At 37.1% G+C, this 27,845-nt stretch overlaps 1 protein-coding gene and 1 long non-coding RNA gene across 4 annotated transcripts in view; one reads left to right on the top strand and one right to left on the bottom strand.

The window, feature by feature from the left end:
- Positions 1-27,845, top strand: part of LOC148355383 (uncharacterized) — a 41,209-nt gene that overhangs the window by 3,110 nt on the left and 10,254 nt on the right. The gene's annotated exons all lie outside the window — the stretch shown is intronic.
- LOC148355384 (phosphatidylinositol 3-kinase regulatory subunit gamma-like) lies at positions 77-27,008 on the bottom strand. Of its 3 annotated transcripts, XM_088350070.1 has the most exons (13): positions 26,887-27,008; positions 26,470-26,807; positions 23,942-24,526; positions 17,001-17,135; positions 15,608-15,710; positions 15,369-15,467; positions 12,456-12,636; positions 11,329-11,454; positions 10,070-10,209; positions 9,798-9,974; positions 9,531-9,599; positions 7,433-7,594; positions 77-6,616 (listed from the first exon to the last, which is right to left on the bottom strand). In XM_088350070.1, exons 3-13 carry the CDS (start codon positions 24,171-24,173, stop codon positions 6,427-6,429), a joined length of 1,614 nt encoding a protein of 537 aa, XP_088206196.1. In that variant the 5' UTR covers positions 24,174-24,526; positions 26,470-26,807; positions 26,887-27,008; the 3' UTR covers positions 77-6,426. The 3 variants fall into 3 exon arrangements, with proteins under 3 accessions (XP_088206196.1, XP_088206195.1, XP_088206197.1); XM_088350069.1 differs by having other exon boundaries at positions 26,470-27,008; XM_088350071.1 differs by having other exon boundaries at positions 11,329-11,451; positions 26,470-27,008.

Below are 27,845 nucleotides of genomic sequence, written 5' to 3'. Positions count from 1 at the left end.
AACAAAGTCTCGAACCTGCCCCGCAGCCAAACTGAGTTTGACCGGCTTGTTGCAAAGTAAGATAAACATATGCACATGTTTTTATTATGTTAACTTTTATTTGTTAGTTAAAGTGCATACAAGGGACACAGTACTTTGTAAGAAGGCAAGAAAGACAGGAGTTATACATCAAAGAAAACATTTCCAACCAGCACATTTCTTCAGATGACTTCTAAAAAGAAAGACAAGCTACCGCGATACAACGCACAGTGTCATTGCATAATTCAAATCATGAACAAAACACTTACATGAACATATAATTCTTCACAGCAATTGACTATTAAGTGTAACTAGATGATTTTGGTTCAAAATATATGGACAATTTCCTAAAGTCACAACAGCAACGAGCCAAGGTCACACAAACTGCACAGCAAACACTTTGTTGCGTGTACTACAGAAACAACAAAAGGAAACGTTTTCTTATTCTCAGACATACAGCTCAAACTGAAACCAAATCTTCTGAAAGCCACAGGATGTTTTTCCTGCCTAATAAGTTTTCTCATTAATTTGGGTGACGTTTTTTGTTTTTTGTTGTTGACAAATTGACGACATAAAATTCTAACACGTCTATCAGTTCCCAAGCTGGCTTTTTAAATACAGTACTCTATTGCTGTATCATCGTTTACGCTTCCCGGTTTCAGTACTTTGTGGACTTTCATCATACATTGTGTTTTGCATTTTTATTGGAAAAATGGTTGATCCGACCCTTTTTTCCTTGCCCACCTGCCCGTCAATTACGTTGTGGTCTGAGTTGTAGACATACGTAAAACCGTTTGACAAATCTACAAATCTTTTTCATTTTGAAGTTTCCCTAAAAGCCATAGTGTTAACAAAATGCTACAAAAGCACCAAAGGGCAGGGGGAGAAGCTTTCTATTGCCAACAAAGTTAGACTTCTCAACCCACTAAAGTTGTTCTGGAGCCACATGCTGGTCTTTGGTGCTCCCTGGTGGCTCACTGGTGCATTTTCCAAAATGTTTGATAATGTAAAAATATATGCTTTCTGGAGGAAAAAGCTTGAATGTAAATGCAGTTTTCCACAACATCCACATAATGGCGGCAAAGTATGATGAACAGTGGATATTTTTCAATCCATACAGTTGTGCAATAAAGTACAATACTTTTATTTGTGAAACAAGTACTTGAGCCTGTAAATTGGGTTTGTTCTTAGTAATTAATACATTACTAGTATTTTTCTACTTCATGGGTTTTTGACTGTCGCGGGCCATTTTTGGAACACTACTTCTGCGAAAAACGAGGGATTACTGTATTCAAAACTATAGTGTAATACCCTGCAATATCAAAAATAACATCAACTACTCTATCAAATGCTATATAGATACTAATCCCCCAACTTGAAATTTGTCATTGACTAATTTTTTCGAGAATTTTTTTTTTTTTTTTTTTTCTTCCCCAAAATCTTTATATTGCACACCAGAAACTAGTATCTGACAACAAAAAAGTTTAAACCCAGTTTTACATCCTGAGTATTGTTTGAAATGATTTCAAAGCTAAATTCAGTGGCTACCATTTTTAAATGAAGTTTTGTCATGGACATGGCAGGTACAGTGAACATCAGCTAATGGCTATTAGAGTAAAGTAAAGTGACCATTTTAAGTGCGTCGAACGAGGGTATTTTGTTTCTCTCATGTGATAATGAAACACAACATTAACAGAAAGTGTAAACTCACAAATACAAGGCTGTCTACTTGAAATAATCAAATAATGTCCTGAACATGGTCAAAATAATGAGCACAAACACTACCTTGGATATCCCTCAACTCGTTTAGCACCTTACAAATCATCTTTCTTCACTATTTAGACAATAACATGACACAATGGCGCGAAAACACTGCCATCGTCTACATCAATCCAGATGCATTAGTGCAAATTCTGTGCTGCAGATTGCCCCTTGTTTGGAGCTTCTGTGCAAGTCCTTGTAATGTATATACGCAGTACATATAATTGTATTCCATGACCACACACTGTAACCTATTTAAAACATGTTTTTATAATGATGTGTCAAACAGAGACAAAAATACGAACACCCGAGATATTCAGCCACACAACATTCCGATTATCAGGGGTTCTCAAACCTTGGTCTGGAGCTTTGTGAGGACACGGGGAATTATTGCAAGTTGTTTTTCCTGTGTTGAAAGTGCATATCTATGTCACTGTGCAGAAAATTAAACAATAAGATAAGTCCTACAAAATTAAAAGCTCCCAGTTTATCTGTTTAGTGAACATTTCTAGTTTATAGTTTTTATTCTATGAGACCGGTGACCAAAATTTATGACCGTATTTTCCGCACCAAGCCTCCCAAATTGGCCAGTAATTTGAACTAGGGCGGTAACTCTTTTTTTTTTTTTTTTTTAATCGATAAATCGGTTGATTTTACTTTTGAATAAATCGATGAATCCAATTTAAAAAAATAAAACATACAAGTGTCAAATAACTCAAACATAGAAAAATAGTTGGAAATGTCTGCTATTCATCTGCAAATGTGTATGATGATCTTTTCCTACCACCTAATCCAAAGATCATATTACACTTATTTAACATACAAAACAAAAAGGAAGAAAGATTGAATTTTATGTGTAGCCAAATCTCTTTTCCACCAAAAAATATATAAAATGTAAACTCACTTTTCAAAATGTGATTAACAAATTTGTTTTAAGTTACGTTAAATGTTTGAATATGATAAATATTTCCAGTGTGCAAATGATATATAAAATGATTAAGAATCTGCCCCTAGTGTTGGGATAAACCTCTTCTATGCCAAGTTTGTTTGTAACAATGCGTTGTTCCATAAAAAATGATTAAAAAAAAGAAAAGAAACATACTTTAAAAAAAAAACTGTCTCAAGGCGCCCTCTGCCGGGCCAAAGTGGTACAAACCCTAAACTTCACATTGAGATCCAATGCACTTATTTGCATTGATTTTACGTGTTAAGTGGCCCAAAAATCACGCAACATGACAAAGCGATAAGGTAATTAGTTTGCCAACCCTTTTAATAATCGTTTTTAATCAGTTTTAGCGTTTTGTTCAGCCCTAATTTGAACATGTGCTTCTCGTGTCTGTTTTTGTTTCTTGCAATTGATTGCAATTTACTCTTTGAAGTCAAGAGCGGCAAAACAAGCCTCATTTGAACAGGTAGACTTCTCTTTTTCACATGGAAATGTTCCAGTATATAAACAATGGCTGGCTGCAATTAAGTGGGTTTTGTTTAGTGACCATTCGGATTAGACTACTTCATGGCAAGAATGAAATCTCCCACTGTTGCTAGTCCCCAAAAGTTTGAGAATCCCTGCCATAGCCAGTAAGTCTTTTCCGCCACTAATGCTATTTGTTTGGTATCACTCTCAAACAGGATTACCTATTCTACACACACAAAAAAACGTCAAAACAAAGAGCATGACGATGACACAACAAATGAAGAATCATATTTTGACTAGTATGCATATCCCTAAGACACCCTTTGCCTTTTAGGATCTAATACTTGATGGCGTTAGTATATTACTATAAAAATAATTTTGAGCATTTAAGCATTATTTGATGAGCGTTATTCTGTCTCCACTCTGAGAGCACAATCAACCAGTGCAAATATGTCCAGAGCTGACAGGACCTGGACAGATCGGAAATGTAAACACATTAAAGCGAGACTATTAAGAATCCTTGTCACGTACCGCTGTTTTGATTGTACATCACAAATGCTTCCAAGAACTCGTCTGAACACTGCAATTCTGCACCTATTGAACATACCGGTAATTGGATTTCAATTGTGCTGGTTGACGTTAACCTTCCGATTACCCAAATGGACCTTTTGTTGTGCTTCTTTTGTGCAAAAGGAATATTGATACAAAACCACCCAAAGGCACTTTTAATCCGCAAGTTCCTGGACGACATTTCCAAGTATAAATATTTAATCTGTTTCAATAGATGCCGATGCATTGGAATCAGTTAAGCACTTCAAAACATAGCTTGAGTTAATATTGCATTTTTTGTACTTTAGCTATCATTTATTTATTTTTTTTTTGCTCTAAAGTCACTTTGTTTATTGTAGTACTTTAAATAACTTAGATCAAACCTCTTAGTCATTGTTTTATCTTCTCACAGTGCAGAATTCAGAAGCCTTTGACTCCAAAACATTGTGTCATGAAAATACAACAGAGATTAAGCATAACCTGAAATTGGTCGTTTTATTTCCCCTTCAATCAAATGTTCTTATTTAACTTATTATATTATGTATACAATTAATACTGTTATAGACATTTAATATTTACCACACTAATGTCGACCCTTTTCCTTCTTTCATGTTGTGAGTTAACTTAATTCAACAAGTCTTTAAAAATCATACACTTGCTTAAGACATACACGTGCATGCATGTGTTTGAAATGTATGATCAGAGTTTGAACAACAAAAACAGGTTTACTTGTAGTACATTGTCATTTGAACAGACAATTCTTTTTTTTTTTTTTGAAAATAAACAATTACACAATTTGAGAAACACTTTTTCAAGTATAGCCTTAATTTAGAGCAAATAAAATGCTGACAGTAAATTTGTATTATCAAGTCAATCCAATAATAAAAAAATTCTCGGAGGAAAAGATAATTTTATTGCCTTAAACTGGCCTGTGGGGCATATTGCCTCCAATTACTTCCTGAATTGATCCTACCTATTATTTAGATTGTTAGTAATTGAATGATTCATGCAATATTTCACCCTTTTTAGCTTCCTGGTTAAAATATTTTTTTCTAAACTTGCATTGATTTGATTCTAGGGCTGCAACTAACGATTATTTTAATAACCGTTGAATCTGATTTTTAAAAAACCCGTTTTCAATTTCTTCCTTCATTCATGGGCGGCAATGGCTCAGGAGGTAGAGCGCTTGTCTTGGGATCAAGAGATCGCAGTTCGAATCCCGGCTCCTCAGTGTTACATGTCGAAGTGTCCTTGGGTAAGACACTGAACCCCTAATACCCCCAATAAGCAGGTTAGCGCCTTACATGGCTGCACGGCCGCTATTGGGAAATGTGAAGCATAATGTAAAGCGCTTTGAGAAGTCTTGACTTGAAAAGAGCTATATAAATGCAGATCATTTCATTTCATTTCAAATATAGTAGTTTTGAAAAGATAGACAAAAATAGTGCACAAAACAACAAACTATTCTATGATATAAATCAATAAAAATAAAACGTGTTTGTCAAATAATTAAACAATTAACAAAAAGACGCACAAATGTCTGCTACACATCTATAGATATTTTAGATACTCTTACATTTTACATATGGACTCATCAATAAAATTCCTTTTCTTTGTAGCAAAATTTGTATCCGTCAAAAACATCAAATGTTAACTCACTTTTAGAAATATTTTCAACAAATTTGTTTTTTGGGTAAATCTTTGAATATGATAAACATCCCCTATGTGCAAATGATATACAATATGCTTAAGAATCTGCCTTTTGTGTTGAGTTAAACATGTCATCATTATTTTTAGTTTTTTTAAGAATTTATTTTCTGATTTTCCCCCCCCCCCCCCCTCTATATTTCTGTTGCACGTTCCGTCCCCTTGAAAATTGTTACCTTCGCAGTGTTTGACCGTTTATGCCTATTTTGTTTGTAACTATGCAATGTTCAACAAAAAAGGATAAAAAAAAAAAGAACGATACTTTTTAAGAACGGTCTTTAGGCGCTCTCTGCTGAACGAATGTGGTACTACAACCGTACAACATCACAACAAAATCCAATGCACTTATTTGCATTTATTTAACTTGGCTCATAAATCGCGCAACACGATGAATCAATTGGGAAATTAGTTGCCAAAGCTCTCAATAATCTTTTCTACTGGTTTGTTGTTGCAGCCCTATTTGATTAAATTATCGAGTAATTGATTTAGAAAATATTTTAATGGAAAACTGTTCACAGAAATGACGTTTGTTACTAAAACTTCAAATGATCAATTTATGTGTTAAACAATCAAGTGTAACTTTACCTAATACGTCAATTTCAAATACTTAATGCGACTCTCGTCCACCGCTGTCCTTATAAATTCTGTATTGTTCCATTGTTGTCCCTCAAAACGTAAAATAACATCTAGTAAACATTTTCTGTATTTCATCATTTACAGGTAACTCTTTTGGAACCTTGGACATGATCTTTTGTGTATTTTTTTGTGACATACATTTCTCGGAATATAGAATATGCGTTATTAAAATAAATCTATTTAAATTGTAAAAACACAATATATATACTGTATATCTCTCTATATATTTTTTTTCAGTTAGAGCTGGTTAAAGGTTTCCCTCATCTTTTGTCTTTTTTTTCTGAGTGCTCTTACAGTGAAGCATTGAGAAAGTGCTTAGAGTGTGACGTGCTGGTGGTTTCTCAGCTGGGCTGCTGGCTGAGAGCAGGCCAGGCCAGAGTTACATTCAGCTGCTGGTTGTGTTGGATCAGGGACGTGTGCTTATAGTGGAGGACCAGCTCTCTGAGTGAAGAGTACAGGTTGTAGGGCTCAGCAAAACCGTAGCCCGTGGACGTCCTGTTGATCACACAGTGCTTCACATGCCCGTCCGAGCTGCGAGAAGAACGCATGTTACTTTCGGTAAAATGTACACATTGTAAATACAGTGGTACCTCTTCCTACGTGCCCTCCAACACGAGAATTTCAGTACATTAATTTTTTCTTAATAAAAATTTCTTGCTCTATAAATGAAAATCCAGTTCACAAGCAGTCCCAGAGGCTACCACTAGAGACCATTCGATACAGAGTGTTGGGCACGTTACTTAAAAAAAACTACTTAAAAAAACTTATTAAAGTTACTCCCTACGTATTCCAAAAAGTAACTGAGTTAGTAACTGAATTACTCTACTTTAAGAGTAACTAGTTACCAGGGAAAGTAACTATTTCCGTTCCTTTAAAAAGTTGTATGTTAAAAAAATTGACATTTTCTGAGCAGATGCAAAACACGCTGGCACGGCAGCTGGGTGGTTAGCGTGCCGCCCCACGATGTGGATGTCCCGAGTTCATTTTCAGCTCCCGCTGCCTCCTTGTGCGGAGCTTGCATGTTCTCCCCATGCCTGCATGGGTTTCCTCCGGGAACTCTGATTTCCTCCCACATTCCAAAAAGATGCACAACAGGTGAATGGGCCGGTTCAAATTCCCCCTAGGTTGAGCAAGGGAGTTGTCTGTCTTTGTGTGCCCTGCGACTAGCTGGTAACCAGTTCAGGGTAGCTTTTTATTGTGCATTTTGACACTTTTGGGAGGTCTGAAACAGGCCATTTAGTTTTTAAGTATTTCATATCGGCAAATTTGGCTGGTTAATTCTAACCCGATCCTTGAACAAGTTAAGCTCATATGAAGATGTACCACGGTAATCATCAATGTACTCACACAACTGAGCAGGCGAAGGATCCTTTTTGACTTTGGCTATCTCTGATGAGGAAAGTTCCGTCTCGTTTGCCTTTCAGAAGTTCCTCAGCCTGTTTTCGGCTCATTCCTCCAACGTACCAAGTCCTCTCCTCATGGTGCGTGTCATCTCCTAGAGTGTACGGGCTGAGAAAAAGTAGAAGCCTCAGTTTTGTCTGAGAAAATTTTGCATAGCATGTAACTCCTGGCTTAAAGTCATGATCACAGCCTGAGTCAGATCATTCATAACACGTGCATACCTTAAGAAGCCCTTGAAAAACGTTTTCTTTTAAAAAAAAATGTTTTGGGGGGGGTTTGGGTTGGCGTTTGGACTATATTTGAAACAGGCCTTTTCTTACTTTTATAATTTTCTTGCTACACTCACAAAAAACTGCAATAGCTAGCATAAAGTCACTCCTAAAGGCTTATTTCAAATACAGTCCAAATGCCAACCCAAACAACAAATAAGATGAAAAAGTTTTAGTACTTGAGAAAGAACTGACCAATGCTGTGATAATGACTTTAAACCAGGAAATGGAGGCAAAGAGTTGCAAAATGTCAGGTTGTGGACACCACCTTTAAGGACACCTCAAACGACGCACTCTACCTTTATTAATTTTGAATAATTAATACTGAGAAACAGGAATAGGACAATACCAGAACTTTTTCAGTGAGTTTGCCAGGGTGACACAATTAGATAAGGCGCAGGTCTAACTTCAAAGTACTGTAATGTAATTTTGGTGGATTAGGTATGCAAATACCGTAAAATTCGACTATAAGCCGCAATTTTTTTCCTAATCTTTGAAGCCTGCGGCTTATGCAACGTTAATGTAAGAGTGAGACTCATGGAATGAACTGTATGTTTTGAAGAAGTCACAAGTTTAATGCAACGTTGTGCTTTGTTCATGAATGAAACTAGCATGAACAGACCATCATAGCAAATTTATCAATCAAAAGGGGTAGGGCTAACTACCGTATCGGGAATAATTTTACGAGTCTGTTTATTTGTAAACGGAAATATTGTGGCGAAACCAACAGATAACAAGAAGCATCGTTCAACGAAGCAGAAATGATGAAGGCGTATTCCTATTCGTCTGTACATTATCGTGTGTTTTGGAGTAAATCTTTTACACGGTTGGATTCTATGGATTGTCCTTGATGAAATGAATGAAGTCATGTTTGGCGGGTCATCGAAATGATAAGGGGTTAAGGTGCCGTATGATATTAAAACTCTTTCTATTTACAACCTCGCTTTGTAAATATGTCATGACAATGTTGCATTGTGCTTGTAATCTGGAGAAATGCTTCAATGTTAATGTTGTGATTTCAAGGGCAGGAAAATGCTTGAATTTTGGGTGAAGTGCTTGAAATGCTTAAAATTCTTGCCATGTCTGTCGGCATTCCGACCCGACAGACCATGTATTAAACGGGGAAAAATAATAGTCTGTTAAGACAGGTGAATCAGACTAGGATGCCGGGAGGGAGCTGTTTTAATAAAGGATTGCTTGAAAACAGTAAATGCTAACCGTAGTTAAAATGTAGAATAAATCCACACGCAGCATGCTGTAAAGTATGAAAAAAAGAGCTGCAACTCTTCATAAAAGTTGAGTCGGCGCATTGCAGTCCTATGAAGGGTAACTCACTGACATGACTAGCTTTACCTAAGATTTTTTTTTTACTAATGGTCTGCTACATGCTACACATAAATTGAGCACTATGAAATATTTATCTGTGCCAGGATCATGTATCAATTATGGACCTACGTACATTAAGGGCCATGTATAAAATTAAGGTCCACAGCATGTTTAACAATGTATCAGATTTCAATCAACAACTTTTGACATAATCAAATGCTCTTACAAAAACATTGATGGCTGGGAATACCCTCCACGGACACTACTGAGGATAACCGATGCGGATAATGGATGGATGGATTGATTTATTGACAGACTCGCTGGGCAGTATTGACCTGGCCGATGCTACTACTGCCAATACAGTTGCAGTTTTACGCTCATGCCAGCATGACAATTTGCAAGTATTTTGAGTTTTTAGAGTTAAGCTATGGGTAAACAATGACACTCACTCTTCTTCATTGCGTACACCAAGCCAGTCATCAATTTGGCTCTGCCTGGTTCCTTGCTGTGAGAGCCAACTGCAAAGGAAAGCAATCGCAGTGTTTCTTTCTCACTTAAGTACAAACAATAACATGTCTAAAGCATGCAAGTCCTCAACAACTAAACAACTGCCGAAATGTTTATAGACAAATCCTTAAAAATATATATTTTCGGCTAAATTTGTGTTTTCAGATTCTAATGAATATAAAACAATTGGTATTAAAAGTGAAACTTACAACAAATACTGATCTCTGATTTTCCTGAGGTGCAAAAGGTCCGGCTTCAAGTGGTTTATTTTGCTGTCGACTTCAGTGTGGGCTTGCACCTTGCGTCTTAGTTCTTCCTCTAACTTCATTTTGCTGTTATGTATTTCCTCAACTCTTGACTGGAGCTCATCCGGGTTGCTGTGCATCCTGGAAACGGGCAGGAAAATAGCAACTTCAGTAAAGTTTATACTCATTTACTCAGGTGCTACTTTCACATCTACCTCAAGTGTTTATCTCCTTACATGTCAATCTCGGTGTTGTCCAATTTGAGGAACATGTCGATGTATTCTTTGCTGTAACGTTCATGAGTTTCACACTCCTCCTCAAAAATCCTAATGGTTTCGCTGAAAGCCTCGATTGCCATGCGTTTAGTCTGCATCTCCTACATTGATAATCAAAAAATTAATTTTTAAGATGCATTACACTTATATTTTGCGTATACTCTTGTATGATTACAATACTGCAGGCACTACAGGTCACAAAAAACAAAAACAAACAGACTCAGAGAAAGTTTCTTCCCAGAGCCATCACCATCCTTAACACACACTGCACAAAAAACTGAAACTCTTGCAAACACACTACCTCATACAGTTGTAAAATTGTATTCATGCCTATGCTCACTTTGCACAATGTTGTCTATTTTGCACTACCGCATATTGCACTTATACGATCCCAAAACTGTGTGTAAACACCCAGTGTAAATATCTTCTGCCTCTACATGCCCACACTTTCTTGTGTAAATTATCTCTTATCTTTTTTTTTTTTTAAAATTCTCTCAGTAAAATGTGAAACTGGAGTACCACATCCAATTTCGATGTCACAATATGTTCAACCCTTTTTGGAACAATGACAATAAAGGTATATTCTATTCTATTCTATTCTAATTATCACGACCATAAGGCACACATAAGTTTCAGATTTTCTTCTAATTGTGTGTTCCGCCCTTGTATGTGATTTAAAGCAGCGGACATAGCTGAGGACGCATAGGAGTTAAGTGTGGATATTACCGCTAAAGGGTGAGGTGTGGACGTGTATACAAGGCTAGGTTCACACTGCAGAGCTCAATGCTCAGTTACGATTTTTGTCATATTACAATGTTTTTGTGAGATTGTTCATTTCCAACTTGTAAACGTTCTGTGACTTTTAAGCGTCTCCTGTATGAATGCCACAAGTGTCGCGAATGCGCAAACGAGTACACGTGATGTCAGACATAATGCACCGATTGTTTGTGGAAGTACTCATGGATGCTAACGCATTCCTATAGCAATTTAAAAGTCATTGTGCTACCGCAGGCTAAACAAAGTTGTCCCCCGAATATGAATTAAAAGAATCCGCCATGCTGTGTTGATTTCTATGCTGCGCATAAGAACATGGAATCAGAGTAGCAGAGAATTTAAGAAAAATGAATCGATGGTAAATATGTGTTTAAATACAGAAATAGAACCAGCTACGGAGACTGCGTACACCCTTTGCTCGTGAAAATACAGTAATACAAACGTACTTGTGATGTTTGATTGAGTTCCTTGTAGAGGCGGTCGTACTCTTTACTCTTTTCTTCGTATTGGTCCTGAAATGCTTTAAGACGTGCACCAACTGTATCAACGTCGAGCTCCATCACGGCTTGCTGCTTAAATGAAAGTAAAAAATTTATTGGTTTAAAACTAAAAACAAACATTTTACTGTATACAGTTATTTCCTAAAAGAAGTTAATGATGATTAAGTGTATAAAAATTCTTAAATACCTTCCATTAAATGTTTTTCCGAACATAAATATGTTTGATGGACAATCTTAATCAGTTGCTGGTTATTATTTGCTGATTATAACCCTTCAAACATAAGCTGGAAAAAGTTTTTCTCCCTAAAACGTTATAGAAGGAAAGTAAAGTAAAGTTTCCAATTTTACAAGGCTTTTCGAAATGCACATTTTTGCTCGAGTCAGCTGACACCTTATCTACACGCTGAACTGGTTACCAGCCAATCGCAGGGCACACAGAGACAGACAACTCACTTGCTCATTCACACCTAGGGACAATTTGAACAGGTCAAAAAACCTGGCATGCACGTTTTTGGAATGTGGGAGGAAACTGGAGTGCCAGGAGTAAACCCACGCATGCACAGGAAGAACATGCAAACTCCACACAGGAAGGATGGTAGCTGGGTATGAACCCGTGACCTCAGAACCGTACTGCAGATGTATTAACCACCCAGCTGCTGTGCCGCCCTCTAATATATCTATATCTTATGCCTATATAGCTACATAGCAAAATTTTCTTAAAAAATGATTAAAAATAGCAAAAATTGGCTGGCACTAGCACCTAATATTTTCAGAGAAACACCTGGTACTGAATAAGTTAATAAAAAAGTGAAATGTAATGACAAACTATTGTCTGAGTGACCCAAAACCTTTGAACGGTAGTGTATGTATTGATGTTTTTGTTGTTGTAAATAAGCAGCACATATACTGTGTTAAGGCAATACCATTTTTTTGTTTATACATATTGCATTCTTGCTTTGCCCTTCATACGATGAATAAGATGTAGGTTCAGTTATTTGTAAATCTGACTGTGAAATTGTAATTTTGAACACAAAGTAGGTAATATAACATGAAATACCTCACAGCAGGCTTACCTGCATGTATTTGGAGATGGGAAACAGCAGCCGTGTGTCCAGTTTGGAATTGTACTGGGCCAGTGACTTGGTCTCGTAATACTGAATTAGATCCACGACAGAAAGGAAGGTCAACGGCTCGGAGAAGCCATACCGCCCTCCATGATGGAAAATCTTTATTAGTCTGTTGGAGCCATTTTTCCTGGAAGATTGAAGTGCTTGGAATGTGAAAAGTTGTAAAAGCAAAAAGCAGAGCACAGCATTGAAAGCAGAGGTCATAAATATTTTTAAATACACATATTACTGCCTGCCTAATTGGAGGTGGGGAAGATATACAACTCTCAATAGATTTATTAATAACTAGAACAACCAATTCTTGAAAAATTGTCAAGAAAAGTTATACAGTTTGGGATGGTATTGAACCACATCATCTGATCATGATGAGGTTGGAGTGGTTTGTCTTGATAAAAAAATGTAGAAATTAAAGTACACTGTGTTTAACTTAAAGGTGAGGTGGGTCATTTAAGGTTTCCCTGAGGGATCCAAAAGTTGAAATTACAATAATTTATTAAGTAGGTGTTAACAACAGTGTTGGGAATAACGCCTTTATAAATAACGCCGGCGTGTTGGTCTGGACAGGTGTTTATTTTTGTGTCACTCGCAAGTAAACAATAACATACAACTGTAAACATTAGGGGACACACGCATGCTTAGTAACAACTTGGCATTATGAGTAATGTAGTTATGTTTAGCACAGCACATAACATCACATAGACAGATGGATTGGATTGATGATTTTAAATTATTTTACTGTTGACTTTTGTTGTGAAAAAAAATAGGTGCAGTTCCCTATTTCTACTTGACCAGTGTCTCAGGTATTTAGTTTGATTTATTTATTTTACACTGCAGTGCCCATATTATTAAAGTGTTACTTTTGTTCCGTGAAAATACTTGAAATACAGTAGCATATGTCTACTTGAGCGGTTGTCTCAGGTCTTGACAGTTAGATGTACAAATGCTCCCCTACTTACGAACATTGTAGTTATGAACAACGGTACATACAAACCTTTTTTTTTTTTCGGGATGTCGAAAAATATCCGGACATTGCTCTAAGTTGGATTTTTTTTTTTTAAATTGTGCTTCTTTCCGCCGCTACTGGCATGTGGTGCTGTGGAGCTCACCCAGGATCCACCCAGAAGAAGTAGAAGAAGAAATTCCTCTTTCTCTTCCCAGTTTATGTGTTATCATACTGTACTGTATCTTCAGCGCACTCGGAACTTTGACATTTTTATTGTTTCATATCTTGTGCATCATATAGTTGGTGTCAAGAAGAGGCATCCATTTAGTTTGAAATGAAAGTGGAATAAGGAAGCTTGATGCGTTTTTTTCCAGCCTTATTTTACCAAGGAGGAGAAAGTAGCTTAACTCTTAAGGCCCATCTTCCAAAAGTAAGTTAAACTTCTTTATTTATCTTTTATAGAGCACATTATCTTATTGTTTATTTTCCAATACAAAACAATACAGGTTACTTATACAAGCCTTAAACATACGTATATAAACCTTAAACACACATTCCATACAAAATATTTAACTGAAGCAACTTACTAACGATCATCCGGAGCGTATCTCGTTCATAAGTAGGGGAGCGTCTGTATTTTATTTAACCCACCTTAAATTGTTTACTGCCTATTGTTGTTTTATTTTGTTCATTACGGTTCATTTTTGGTGCACTTCAAATGTAGGATATATATGTTGCTGATGAGGTGCAATAAATATTATTAGGTTCTTCAACACAATACATTTTTGTTTTCTGTTCAACTGACTCAACTGCTGAGAAAATTTACAAATCTTTGACTTACAACAACTTTTTTTAAAGTTACTCACTACTTTTTTCAAAAAGTAACTATAATAACTTTTTTTTTAGCGCAACGTGCCACTGGATAACAATGTCCAATTAAGTTTAGAGAGCTCCTATCATTTTTTTCACTGAGCCTATCTGCTTTTTATCTTACTTTTAGAAAAGCTGCCCAGTGCGGAACACATTAGGTAAGAGGAATGGGGGGAAGGGGTAAAATGGAGAGTAATATCAAGCTCGTCCTGCACGTTTTTTTAAATTTTTATTTAGTTTTTATTTGGCTTGAAAATGGTGAAGGTAAGAAAAGTCCAGTTTCAAGTACAGTACAAACACCTATCCAAACTTGATGAAAAAAAAGGAGTTTATGTAGGCGTGTCTAAGAAAATGCACGCACTTGCACACGCAACATTAGAAGCTTGTCAAACTTATGACACAAGCCAGGAGATGGCGGCAGCCAGGCATAAAGTTCAAAATGTCGAACTTTAGGTAGTTACAGTATTTTTATATTTTGAAAAAAAATGCTTTAGAAACATGATGAACAGTTTCAGTTAATATGGTTTGCAACAGTCTAATGTTGAATTTTGTGGAGGGATTAAATATTTTAGGAATTTTGCTTGATTTGGTTTTAAGGTTTAAAATGTTGCATTTCTATCATGTGATTTTTAAAGCATTTTAAAACGTATTTTCAAGATGGATTGTGCGACTTGAACTATATCATTGAGAAATAAGAGTAACATTTCTTGTAAGAAAGTATTAACTATTTAGAAAAATGGCCACAAAGGTACACATTTTTGAGAGTGTATTTGAAAAAGAATTGTGTATGATTATGAGTGGCTATGGTAAAAATGGGATCATTTTAGAATGAGAGTATTGCATGTTTGGCATATTAATTTTTCTGTTTTTTTGTGTGTATGAATCTTTGAAAGGTACCATTTGACGTGGATTTACGATGTTGAATTCAATTGTTTGGAATAATGAGAATCGGCTGGTTGAAAAATGAGAAACACTAAGCCAAATTCTAGTTTATAAAAGTAGAAATGTTAAAATGATACCAAAATCTGAATGCTAAAACCGATTACCTCAAGGTCAGTGTGTATTCTCCTTTGACTTTGGTGGAAGCGTCACGGACCAAGAATGTGCCATCGGGTGTGTTCCTCATCATCCCATTTACTTCATCTCTGTTTAAAGAACAGCAAGGACTTCTTCAGAAATGCGTTTTCATATTCAAATAGCCTATGTGATGCAATATATCAGATATGAATTTTGAGCAAGTCCTAAATGAACATTTTTTTCCATGGAGAGAGAAGATCTCCATTACCTTGAGATGTTGCCCCAGTACCACTCCGCATCAGCCAGCTGCTTGTACTCACAGCAGGACTCGCATTGCGTCATTGCTCTCATGATGGTATTGTGTTGAATCCCTGCCCACAAAGTAGTAAACACTTCACAATATAATCCATCATATTTTCTTGCTTAATAGTCCATGCCTTTGTATCCAGGAAGATTATATGTAATGTTAGTCAGTGAGCGACTGTAGTATGTGTGGGCAAACTTTTTAACTGGTGTGCTGTTTTGGATTCAAACATTTGGCCAGGAGGAAATAAAAGGTCTGCTTGTCATTAAAGTTTTTATAAATATATATAATATAAAAGCCATTGCCTTATTGTTTACAAATGTCACTATTGTCTCATTGCACTATTATTATAACTTAGGTCAGTCTTTGAGCACTACGTTGTAAATATCGTTGTCTATCTATTCTGACAGACTTATCTTATTTTTCTCTTTAAAGTCTATTACATGTTTACCCTGGAGAGCCATGTCTAATTTTGTTGCATACAATGTTTTAAAGCGTTGATATCAATGAAAATAAAGACAATTAAATTAAAAAAAAAAAATTAAAACACATTGAACACTTGTGCGAAGTTATGGGCATCACAGAAACTAATGTTGTAATACTAAAATGTGTCTGCACATACATTCATAATAACCTTTCATTATATTCAAATAACCTTTCATTATTTCTCTGTCCCTTTTGTAGTCATAATTAATGCACTCGAGTGGTTAGTGCGTTTGCGGTACTATTATGAGGTCATGGGTTCAAATCCAGCTACCAGCTTTCTTGTGTGGAGTTTGCATGTTCTCCCTATGCCTGCTTGTGTTTTCTCTATAGTTTTCTTCTTACCCGTCTGGTCTCACAACCCGGATGTTAAACGAACACGCAGAAGACGAAAAGGGGTCCAACTCCAATTATGACCTGTATGTTTGTCATCTTTTGGTTGTGAAATGTCATTTTTCCTTTTCTTTGGCCTGCTCATTTTTGCTAGTAGGCCAATTCATGTCCAAAGTCCCGCCCAGGGGCTAATTATGGTGAATTTACGAAAGACTGTTCAAAGAATGCCAGGCTGAAGAGTCGGCCCTCACACATTTTCATCTTACCAAATCTGTCCCACTTTCTAAAAAGTTTGGAAAAGTAGTAGGCCATCCTTTCAAGCTGAAATGGGTTGTAGGCTTACTTGAAGTACAATGTACAAAAAGAACTACTAATGTTTTTTTTTTCAATAGATTTTTACTATTTATTTTAAAAAAGCCATAGTTTGTACACATCTATGGTTGAAATAAAGCACTCTTTGGAAGATCCTTGACTTTAAAGACAAACAAAACTGACTCTACAGTAATTGCCTTTGATTGACTAAGCAAGTCGAAAAGCGTACCATTAGCCTTGGCAACGTTTCCGGAGTCTTGAAACACATTGTCGTCTGTATCTGCACCGTTGGAAAGGTCCTGAAGAAACTCTGTCGGGGACCCAGCTTCACTGCCGTTCTTGTCCATCCCGAGCTCAGAGAACCCTGCAACATCAGACACAGACGCTAGGCCCGGCTCGATCGACTGGACCATCTCAAGCTGTCCTGCTGACAAGGACTCCAGAAAGAGATCTGTCTTGTTGCTTCGAACTTCGCCACGGAATAGACACTGCCCAGACTTGTCTACTGACAGGTGACACTGTCTGACTTCCTAGAATAACAGAAACGGCACGCCTCAATGCTTGGGCACTCTAGTCCAGAATCCCCGTCGCTTAGCTCAGCTCAGCCTGGCATCGCCTTGCAAACAACAGCTGCTCGCGTAGACATTTCAGGTTATGTTGCCGGTCTGGAGCTGCCGCTGCATGTTGATTGTGTCTGCCTTTAAAGCGCGTTTTCAGATTTCCTATGTTTGTATAACATCTATTTAAGAGATGATTTCATTCCCCAGGGTATACGGCTTTGCAAGGGTGACCTTTAAATATGTGCAAAGTCCAGCACGCAGTATTGGCAGTTGATGAAAGTTTACACCTTTGACATTGATGACATAGCATGCAAAAAGATTGGTTAAATCACTGTGTATAGCTTGAGCATGCCAGAGGGATAACAGGAATGAGTGACTCACTAATCTGTGCCCCTTATGAAGAGGTTTCATCTGGCTGATACATGTTAAATCTATTTGGATAGCCTCTCTCAGCTGAATTATGTGTCCACCTTCACAGTCGGATTACAAAAAGTGAAGTCGGATGATTCTTAAGTTTGAACTACATTACAATTTCAACAACACAGTATTTCATAACAACCAACCTCGGCCAATTGCTCCCCTTGTTAATGATAGCAATTCCCTTTTTCAAGTGGTAATATACCTTACAAAACAACGAGGCACCTATTTACTCACAGCAAGACGGACTCCGTAGAATACAGCGACCATATTAGCAATCTACAATGATGTCGTCTGCTACCAAAGACGATCCAGATTATAGCCCAACGGGCACGAAGAGATTTATCTAACAAAAAACGAGTTCGATTTTCTAAATTTGCATTTTGTATATATTTTTTTGCCCCTGTAAAAATTTTTTATACAGCATACACAATTTAAATTGATAAAAAAAAACGTTTACAATACGGTAAACCGTTTAAGTTGACAGGTATGGTATTACTGTAGAAATTTGATTGAAATAGGCTGGAGTTAAAATACTGTTTTGCGGACAAGTACTTAACTCTTGAGTCTTTACTTATACGAATACTAATAGTACTTTACATAGATTAGAAAAAGCCGAAGTGACTGATAATCAAGCAGAGACTAATATATTTCATTTTAGGGGTTTTCCTTTCTACCGTTTCAAATGAATTGCAATTTTCGATCTTTGAGTTTGTAACTTGAAATGGCCTGATCCAATCTTGGCCCGCGATGTATCAAAATAATAAGGTTGTGAATTAAACAGTAGTACTTGAAAATTAAAAAAGATGACTGCGAAATTATAGAAGTACAGTAAAGAAAGTACTTCACTCCAATGTATACATGTTAAATTAAATATAATATTTTGCAATCAGGAAGCTATTAAAAAACGGCTAAAATGTATTTATTTAGACCTGAGTCTGCCAAACAACAGAACATTTTTTGGGTAATTGATGAGGGCCACCAGGTAATAGCAGTCTCATTTTCAAGATTTTTAACCCAAACATCAAACATTCTGTTGTCATGTGCCCACATTGCTAGCATTCATTTAGTATTGTAGGTCTTGCAAGCTGGGAAACTTGTTGATTTCTATGATCGCTCACTTTTTCGCCTGCTCAGTGTTTGTTGAGTCATGCACTTCCACATAGGATAACTTCCGCTGGATCTGTGCATTGCTATGGGCAAACATTGCATGCAGACAAGTACTTAACACTTGAGTCTTCACTTATACAAATTGAAAGGAATGATTGCAGTTTTGACCTCGAACTTACTTCCTATGCCTTTTTTGTTCAAAGCAATCGTCAATAATGCAATGATAATCCATCAAATGATGTATGGTATTTTAAAGCTGGAGTAGCTAGCTGTGTGCATGTACACTGTTTTTCGACAAGTTTGGGCCAAATATAGGTTCACTACATAAATGATTACATAATCTATTAAAAATTAAGTTCAACTTTTTAGGAAATGTTACCAATTCCTAAAAATGTGTCTGTAATGTAAGCACTAATGACTAGTGGGTTTAAATGTATTCAGTGTGTTTGAATTTGGAAATATGAAAAATAATTCACAAATATTTATAAACGAACTTTAGGCTTCTAAGTACCATTTTCCCTATTATACACACAAAAATTAATGATTTATTATGTCCAACAGTTATCATTTTCCATTCGGCTTTTGCTTCACTGTTTTGCCCAAAATTAAATCTGAGTGTTTTTAAATTAATCATTTCGTTAAAGATTTTTTTTATTTACACAAAATTGTATACCATTTTTAGCACTGATTCTGGCAAATAATGTTAGTAGTTGAGCTAGCCATGCAAAACACTATTGCCGACAGCGCTTGTTTTCAGCAAAATCAGAACGCGAGACAGACGACAGCCCATGGCTGCTGATTTAGGTCAGCCATCTTTGTATCACAGAATGCACATGTGATCCACACGCTCGTAGATGTTTTGTAATAAAATGGTTGGACGATGTGTCTGGATCAATTGCAACGTAGATCAGAGCTATCTAGAATGATTGGTAGGCATGAGGTTCGTCCCTCCTATCAGCCAAAAACTAATTAGGAATGTTTGAGATGGCTAAAGGCATGCAGGTGGCTTTGAGATCGACTCAACGTGCAGAGGATCGATGGGAATCGAAACAAACTTGTTTGTTCTACAGTAAATGTTTGATTTTTTTTCTTGCGCTGCTGTTGGGTTGGTTCGTTGTCAGTGAGAGAATATGGTACCGTGACTTTTTCTGATATGACGTAAGTCACTTTGTGGTCTGAGAACAGCGTCCGCAATGGAGCCCAGTATTTAATGTGTATAATTAACAATGTCCAATTTGTTTTAAATTAACGGGTAACTTTTTTTGTTTGTGTTTTGTAGTAATAGGATAAATATCTACGGTTCTCAATGCTGTCTACAATAACGTGCATGAAGTTTGTAAGTTACTGCGGCCGCTTTACTTCCACTTTCTTTGAGTATATCACTCCACCCTCGTTAGCATATAAAAAAAAACTAATACAAGAGAAGGTGGCATTTCGTAATTAAACACTTAAAAACAATGGAATAAATAGGATATGCAATCCGTGATCCAGTATATTAAATAAACGAAACTCGTAATTTCTATATGTTCCTCACCGGAGACACCACTTGTTTCATAAATTTGATGTACTGGATCACTCATTGTATATCCTTCTATATACCATTATCTGTTACAAATTGGAATATTTTTATATGTGTAATTGGTACGGAGCTGCCGACTTCCTTATAGATCGCCATCATTTTGCATCCACTCTTCAAACATTACTAACGTCTTTGGACACCTTGATGCCAAGAATATAACTCTGTATATAATAATCGACATTCTTTTCTTCTGTCTTTTGAGATGAGTTTGCTCAATAAGGAATAAATGATACGGCTATGCTATGAGGAATATCGAATAAAGAGCCACTCGCTGTTTTTGTTTCTGTCGCCGTATTTGCTCCGCTTGAGATTCGTGGATACTGTAACTATGGTGGTCGTGACTCAGCACTCGCTGTTGGATCTATGAATCGGCAACTAATTGTTATGGCCAGGTAGCAATGCTATTTTCCTCATTAAAAAAAAACCCAAACGTCTAACCACTAATGCTAGCGACCCAGGCAGTGCTTGGATTTTAGTAATAAACCTGCGAGTATGATGGGAATACACCTGCCATAAAAATATCTATGGGAGCTTTGGATTAATTTCATGTGAGGCTACATTTTGCTCACTACCCATGCATTTATTCCCCAAATTTGTGTTATTTGGCAAACAAAGATGTTTGGTTGTACTCGTTTGTCTCGAGTTTACTATTTACTAGTAAATTCTATTTATGATTTCTCTATAATCTTGTTTTTTCCATAGCAGCAAACACATTTCAACCAGATGGATTGTATCAGAAAGCCATCTGTGAACTTGTCCTTGGAAAAACATCAAATACTTGACAGGTGATCTGATGAGCCATCTGTCTCCTATCATCTGTCAATGGTCAATTGTATCCAGAAAACAATTGCAACAAAAAGAGAATTGCTATACAACAAGTAAAGGGTCCTTATTGTGATATTCTTTTTTTTTTCTTCAACTTTTTATGAAAAAGCCGGATGATTCATGTATTTTATTTCAAATCTAAACTGATTTTTTTGAATGGACAGAACTTCATCAGCAAATCTTGTTAACATAGAACCAGGGTCGCAAATGTATGGCTCGCGAGCCAGATGTGGGTTTTTTCATTACTACATCTGGCTCCAAGACAGACAGAAAGGTGATTTTAGGTTCAGAGCTTTGAGGTTGCTGAGCACCCAGATCAGGGGTGGGCAAACTACGGCATACGGCCCGTCAGGCTTCTTTCTTTTGTTGGCGTTTCTCAACCAATGAGATGCATCAGAGTACACATGCAAATGTGATGTCTGGCCTCAACCATTTTTTTCACACATTTTTTTTCAAGCGTATGGTTAGCGCAAGTTGTGAAAAAATGACAAATGTTTAACAACATGCATGAGAACTTTTAAGACAAATGTTTGTAGCTTTTAAAGATGTCGAAGATGCGCGTCTATAAAACGAAATGGAGGGCGAAGAATGGCCACCTGTATTTTGGTGGTTGGAACTGTGACAACCCTACATAGCTGAAGGTAAATACATCTGTATCATTCTAGGGAGAGAGAACGATTTGAAGTGGGATGATTGTTGAAACGTGATACAGACGCTGGCATTATAATTATTTTATATATTTTATGAAATCCTCAAACGTCAGTGGGGAATAAAATGCACTGAAGAATTAGGAGATCATTTTGGGCGGCTTTGTTGAATTTTGTCTCATAATATATGGTGTAGTTCTCACTGGAAAAAAAAAACAGTATGACTAGCTCTTGTAGCAAGACAATTTTCCCCATATGATAATATATATATCTATATATATATATATATATATATATGATTAAAAACTAATTTGTCCGCTCACGTCCTCCCGAAGGCATAGAAGTGAACCCCAAGTAGATTTAAAACACATCTTCCATTCACTAAAAACACATTGAACTACTTATTAGTACAAAAAATATAGTAATATGATGAATAAGATAATATTACTGAAATGTGTGTTTGAGTGCCGTAACGAATGTGATGACGGGGGGCGGGTGTTACTCGGAGGAGTCACGCAGATCACTTACTTGTCAACTTATACATTGTCCCCCTATATCATACGTTGTTTGAACATTTCACATTGTGTACGCTGTATAACAATTTTTATACTGGATATTTTTTTTTTAAAAGACTGATCTCTTTTTGCTCATTTCAGCTCTAATCCTGATTGTCTGTCACTGGTCAGCTGATGACAAATATATCGTAGATTGCTAGTATAGTTGTAGTCTTCTACATAATCTGTCTTGCTGTGAGTAAATAGGTGTTGTGTTGTTTGTAAAGGTTTTTTTTTATTGTTGAGAAAGATTTGCAATCATTAAGAAGGGGCTAAATTGGCAGAAGTTTACAGGTATGAGATCAATAGACTGTTGATGATTCGTTAGCATAATCACCATAATTTATTTAATAAAAAACATAATTTTAAGTGTACAGTAAGTACTGTACACTTAAAATTATTTTAACTTTAATCCTCTTAGTACCATGGGGGCGCCGGCACCCTCATTTTACGAGTACTATTTAAATTACCGTAATCAATATAAAAAACAATCAATTTGAACCAATGTAGTTCTCCAAACAAAAACCCTAGCAACTTCCCACAATCGTATCTCAGTCGTGTGCCAACGGACTAATCACAGGTGAGAAATAATATGCCGAGGCTTATTAAGTAATTATTTGTTATCTGGAACTGATTTAAAAAAACATCCATTTGAATCCTTTGAACATTACTTTATTGGTTTTGATTGTCAAAAGGGCAATGAATTGGGGTACTGATGGGTCATGTATGATGTGGATCTCTCTTCCCAGTAATTGCTGTACGATCTAACACACAAGCCCATAAAATCATGATCATGGTGAAAAATAATTGACAGTATATGGAACACTGAGAGAACAAGACTCAAACTTTTGTGTATATACTGTTTATCTATAATAGTTCATATTTCCTGTTTATTTTGTCTTACAGTGTGTTAATATTCAGTTCCAGTCTCTTCATTATAATCCCCCCCAATTCAATTTAAAACGGTCATTGCATTGTTTTAATACAGTACATATCTATGACAGATATTGTCAGATATAGAAAATTTGGGTTGTTTTGAGAAAAAAAAGGCCCAAAATAATCATAACATGATTTCTGACTCGTGGCCAAAATAACAAAAACAAAATCTAGGTGGCCTGTATGATACTTGGTCAATCAAGGGTTAATGCATGAACATACAAAATGTTTTACAGTACATTTTTTATTTTTGTGCCTGTAGTAGTTGCATGCCCAAACTGGACTAACTGATGCTGGCGTTAGCATTCACGAGCAGTGACGAGTGTTAAGCGGTCTCGAGCGTACTCTAGTGGTAGCCTCTGAGACTGCTCATAAACTGGATTTTCCTACGTAAAGCGAGCAAGATTTTTGTTTAAAAAATCAATTGTATACCGGAATTGTCAGTTTAGAGGTTATGTTTTAAAGAGGTACCACTGTACTTAGTTTCATGTCGCTTGAATGTAAAAGTTTCCTGACCCCTGGCATAGCATGTTCAGTTTTACCTTTATCTGCTCGTGACTGATAAGAGCATGAAGCTGAAGATGTCCCTCTCTCGTCATGCGATTGGTTGGATGGTGACGATGTCGTTTGAGGACACGCAGAACGGGGTTGTCTCTTATCCCGCATTGGGTTGTTCTTCTCATCCCCGAGATTGAGTGACGTGAACGGCAGCCTTAGAGAATCTGCAGCCTGGTGCTCGTCGGCCTTCCGGGGCTGCAAATCTGCATCTGCCATTTTCCCACACGGCCCTTTCCAACAAATACAGCTAGGTTCAATTGAGGTGGTTGGAGCAGCAGGATGCCGGGTCCCTTAGCTCTGTTGATCACATGCTATCAGCTCCCAGTTACACTCATTGCCAACGATAGCGAGGGAGACGGTGCCGATTTCATGGAAGCCGTTCCTTGGCGGTTTTGCACTTGTTCTTCTGCCCGGATCCCTCGTCGAACCACGTCCTTGAGCAGAGAGGCATCTTCACTAGAGCCCACTCCATCGAGTCATTTTCTTAGTTTTTAGTTTCGGTCTAATCTCATTTAGGTTCCGAGATTAGCAGCTGGGTTGCAACCGGCTTTAAAGTGAAATTGGATCTTCTGAAAACGAGAAAAGTAGGCAGTCAGCATTGTAGATTATACTGTATCTGCTATATATCTGACTGTATCGGGGGTCCCCAAACTTTTTCCTGTGAGGGCCACATAGCTTTAGTAGATTTTACCTCATTATCGCACTATTTGCAGCACATTTTGCACAAGAACGGGTCGCAAGGAATAAATAAGTTTAAGTAGAAAAATAATCCTAATTTGGATTTATTTTAATTATATAAATGGCTCTAAAGTGTTCCTAAATGCCAAAATTCAGAAGAGACTGATATTTGTATTTTTGTTTTACACATTTTTTTACAGCACTAAACAGTTTTGATTTTTAATTGTAATGTTGTTGTGTAGTTTTGTTTTCAGGGATTCTGTGTTGCTTAGTAGAAGTTTGAATTAAGTAAAAGTTCACTGGAGAGTGTAAAAATAAAGGCTAAAATAATATCGTATAATACATTTTTTATTCGTTTCATGCATGATGTTGCAATATTATTAGTGTTATATCTGTTAAAGCAAACAAAAAATCTGAGTCATTGTAACATGTGAAATGCACAACGAAATTAACATTAATCTCTGGTACCGTGACCAAATAATGTGTGATAAAGAGATGCAACCAAATGCCCTTTTGTCATCTATATCACTAGTAGTCTAGTGATGAGTTTGGCGCTCTCGCCGCTTTTGATTCCATTACAACCAAAACTTTGCACCCAGACTTTAATTTTTAGGTAAAAAAAAAAAAAAAAAAAGTAAAGGCGGGCTACATTCGGCCCACGGGTTTAGGTGGGCACCACTGATCTAAATTTTTGTTGTTGGATCTTAAAACAGGCATTTTGTGTTAAATACATTGTAGTTGCTGGCCCTTTTTTGCCTTAAGTTTTTAAAACACATCTGACGCAGTAGTCAAAGACAATATATATTGCGCCACTCGTCCGAAAAACAATGTCGGCATGTAGCGAACTCGGCAAGGTTAATACATTAAAATAAGAAGACAACCCCAAAAAAGAATCCCTTTTTAATTAATTTTAATAAACTATCACGTTGCTGGATGCCTTAAACCTTCCAATACCCTTGCATCACAAATTGATGATAAATCTGGGGAAATGCCACTAAATCCTTTCCCACGCAGCTGGAATTAGTCAGCAATTTCCGATGTTCTACCTTGCAGATCTGAGTTGTGTTGGCATTCCTTACTGCGTCAAAAATCAAAATATTATTATTGTTTTCAGGGTTATTGTTATCATAATGACATATGTATAACAGTTAAAAACACTGATGCCGACATGATTTTGAAGCACCAAAAATGTTATTTCTGTGAAATCTTAAGACGTATCAAACTGTTTCTGTCTATTTTCTTGTTCTTTAACTTCACCAAAAACCTGATGGTCACCACCATTGATGTTTTTTAGGTTAAAATGGGCCAAGACATATTTCAGGTGAAATGCGGACGTGACGCAGTTTTTAAATGTAATTTCTAGCTTGTAACATTCGAGACACGAGTCCCAAAGCGACTTGCCAATTCTTTCGCTTTTCGCGTCGACAAACTGCGCAATTCCGAATGTCTGATGGCTTATGTCAAGTCAAAGATCTGTAGATGCCATTAGGTTGGGTTTCGATGTTGCGTCTTCGAAACAATCGGTGAATCACTAAATCCAAATTTACCACAATTGGATCCATTAAAAAAAAAAAATAAAAAAAAAAAGAATTGTTTGAGATGTTTTTAGGACTCGAGTAGCAAATATCACCGCATCCAAACGAAGGATCCTACCCTATCTGCAGATGGGACGGTGGACGTTCGCCATATTTGCATGAAGCCTTCGTTTGCCCCGAATGGAAGCCGTGAAGGCTGCACCAACGTATAAGTTATCAACTTTTCATTTCTAAACCCAAATTGTCTTAAAAAGGAGGAACGATTGGGCATGCCAGGCGAGAGGGGGGCACGCACTTACCTGGTCCGGGACGGAAGAGAGAGGAGGGCGAAAGGAAGGCGACGTTTATTCAACATCCGCGAAGAGACTGGACCGGACGCACACGTGGCTCAGATCAAACCAACCACCGGCGTCGGTCCTCACGCCATCTTATGTCCTTCCGCTCCTCCTATCCTCCTATCCTGTACCGCCTCTTCTGCCCTAGCCTCCATCTTTTAAAAGACTCTTCTGCTGTTTGTTTATCCCACGTGAACTCAAGTTCTTCCTATGATGTCCGTGTCTCTTTTCTCCTTCGAGATAATTCTTGTCTGCATTGAGATGATCCTTTTCCAGGACTTTCCCCAGTTTCTTGTACTCTCCTGAAAATCATCAAAACAAAACTTTTCTGGAGCGTCGGGTGAAAATACTGACATTTCAGAAGATACCCGAAAGTCCTACCACCCATAAAACTGCTTTCAAAGCAGCGTTTTATAACCAGGAATGAGATGAAGACAAACGCGGCGCTCCTCTCCTCTGACTGGAACTCTTTTGCACATTTGAAGAAGCGGAGTGTGCCGCTGAGCGGGGGTCACAAGCATGAGAAATGAGTCGGTGGGAACGGCGGGAGGAAAAAAAAAAGGTCTGAAATAAATAAATAATAGGCGGATGCCACTGTTGCTATACAGAGTGAGGCGCTTAGCGGGCTTCTGAAATCCAATTGGCCGGCCTGTTGCCATGTGCTCGGGAATCGGCAGAGATGCCGCTAACAAATCAAGGAAATGTTCTAATATTAGATTGTATGTATCTAGGCAGTGGGAGCCCCTGACCCCTCTACTCTGCCAGCATTACGTTCCACTTCACAGATCAACATAATGAAAGAAGCGGTGTGGAAGGAAGAGCCTTTTTAAAAAAAAAAAAAAAAAAAAAAAAAAACGTTAGGTCATCGTAGGCAAAATAGGAGACTCAGCCCCCGCACTTGTTCTCCTCTTGGTTGTGTCCCAGACAGTACAATGCTTCTCCCTGGGGTTTTCATTCAAGGTATTCGCGTTCATTTTTATAGTTTTGACTGTCCCTACTTCATACACAGTAAATTTAAGCATGCATTGTCAACTTGTTTTAACTCCTGACAGTGTAAAAGGGAACTCAATAACCTTCTGTGTTGGTGAAAAAAATTGAGTTCACATGGGTTTTACACTTTCACTCTGACGAATTCATAAAAAAAGTCAATGCAACAATGTCGGGAGTAAAATACTTTTACAGCAGGGGTCATGAGTAAATCTGGCTCGGAGATTAAACTGAACTGTTGCACATTTCTAGGTTTGGTGGTCAGATCGCAATTTTGGTACATGCGAAGCCAGTATATATAGGGCACATTTTCAACTACAATTTACAGTCGTAATGTCATAACAGTATACACC

This window comes from Urocampus carinirostris, chromosome 12 (genome assembly GCF_059441175.1).
Source record: "Urocampus carinirostris isolate Australia breed hairy pipefish chromosome 12, RoL_Ucar_1.0, whole genome shotgun sequence".
NCBI classification, from domain to species: domain Eukaryota; kingdom Metazoa; phylum Chordata; class Actinopteri; order Syngnathiformes; family Syngnathidae; genus Urocampus; species Urocampus carinirostris.
Note: the sequence above shows the minus strand (reverse complement) of the source record. Positions and strands in the feature narration are given on the sequence as shown.

Excerpts from the sequence above, each read along its gene's own strand:
- LOC148355384 (XM_088350069.1), bottom strand. The coding sequence starts at position 24,173 with ATGGCAGATGCAGATTTGCAGCCCCGGAAGGCCGACGAGCACCAGGCT. Across the intron at positions 9,600-9,797 it reads ATCAGAGATCAGTATTTGTT|TTGGCTCTCACAGCAAGGAA; the intron begins GTAAGTTTCACT and ends TTTCCTTTGCAG. Across the intron at positions 7,595-9,530 it reads GGTGTACGCAATGAAGAAGA|CCCGTACACTCTAGGAGATG; the intron begins GTGAGTGTCATT and ends ACTTTTTCTCAG.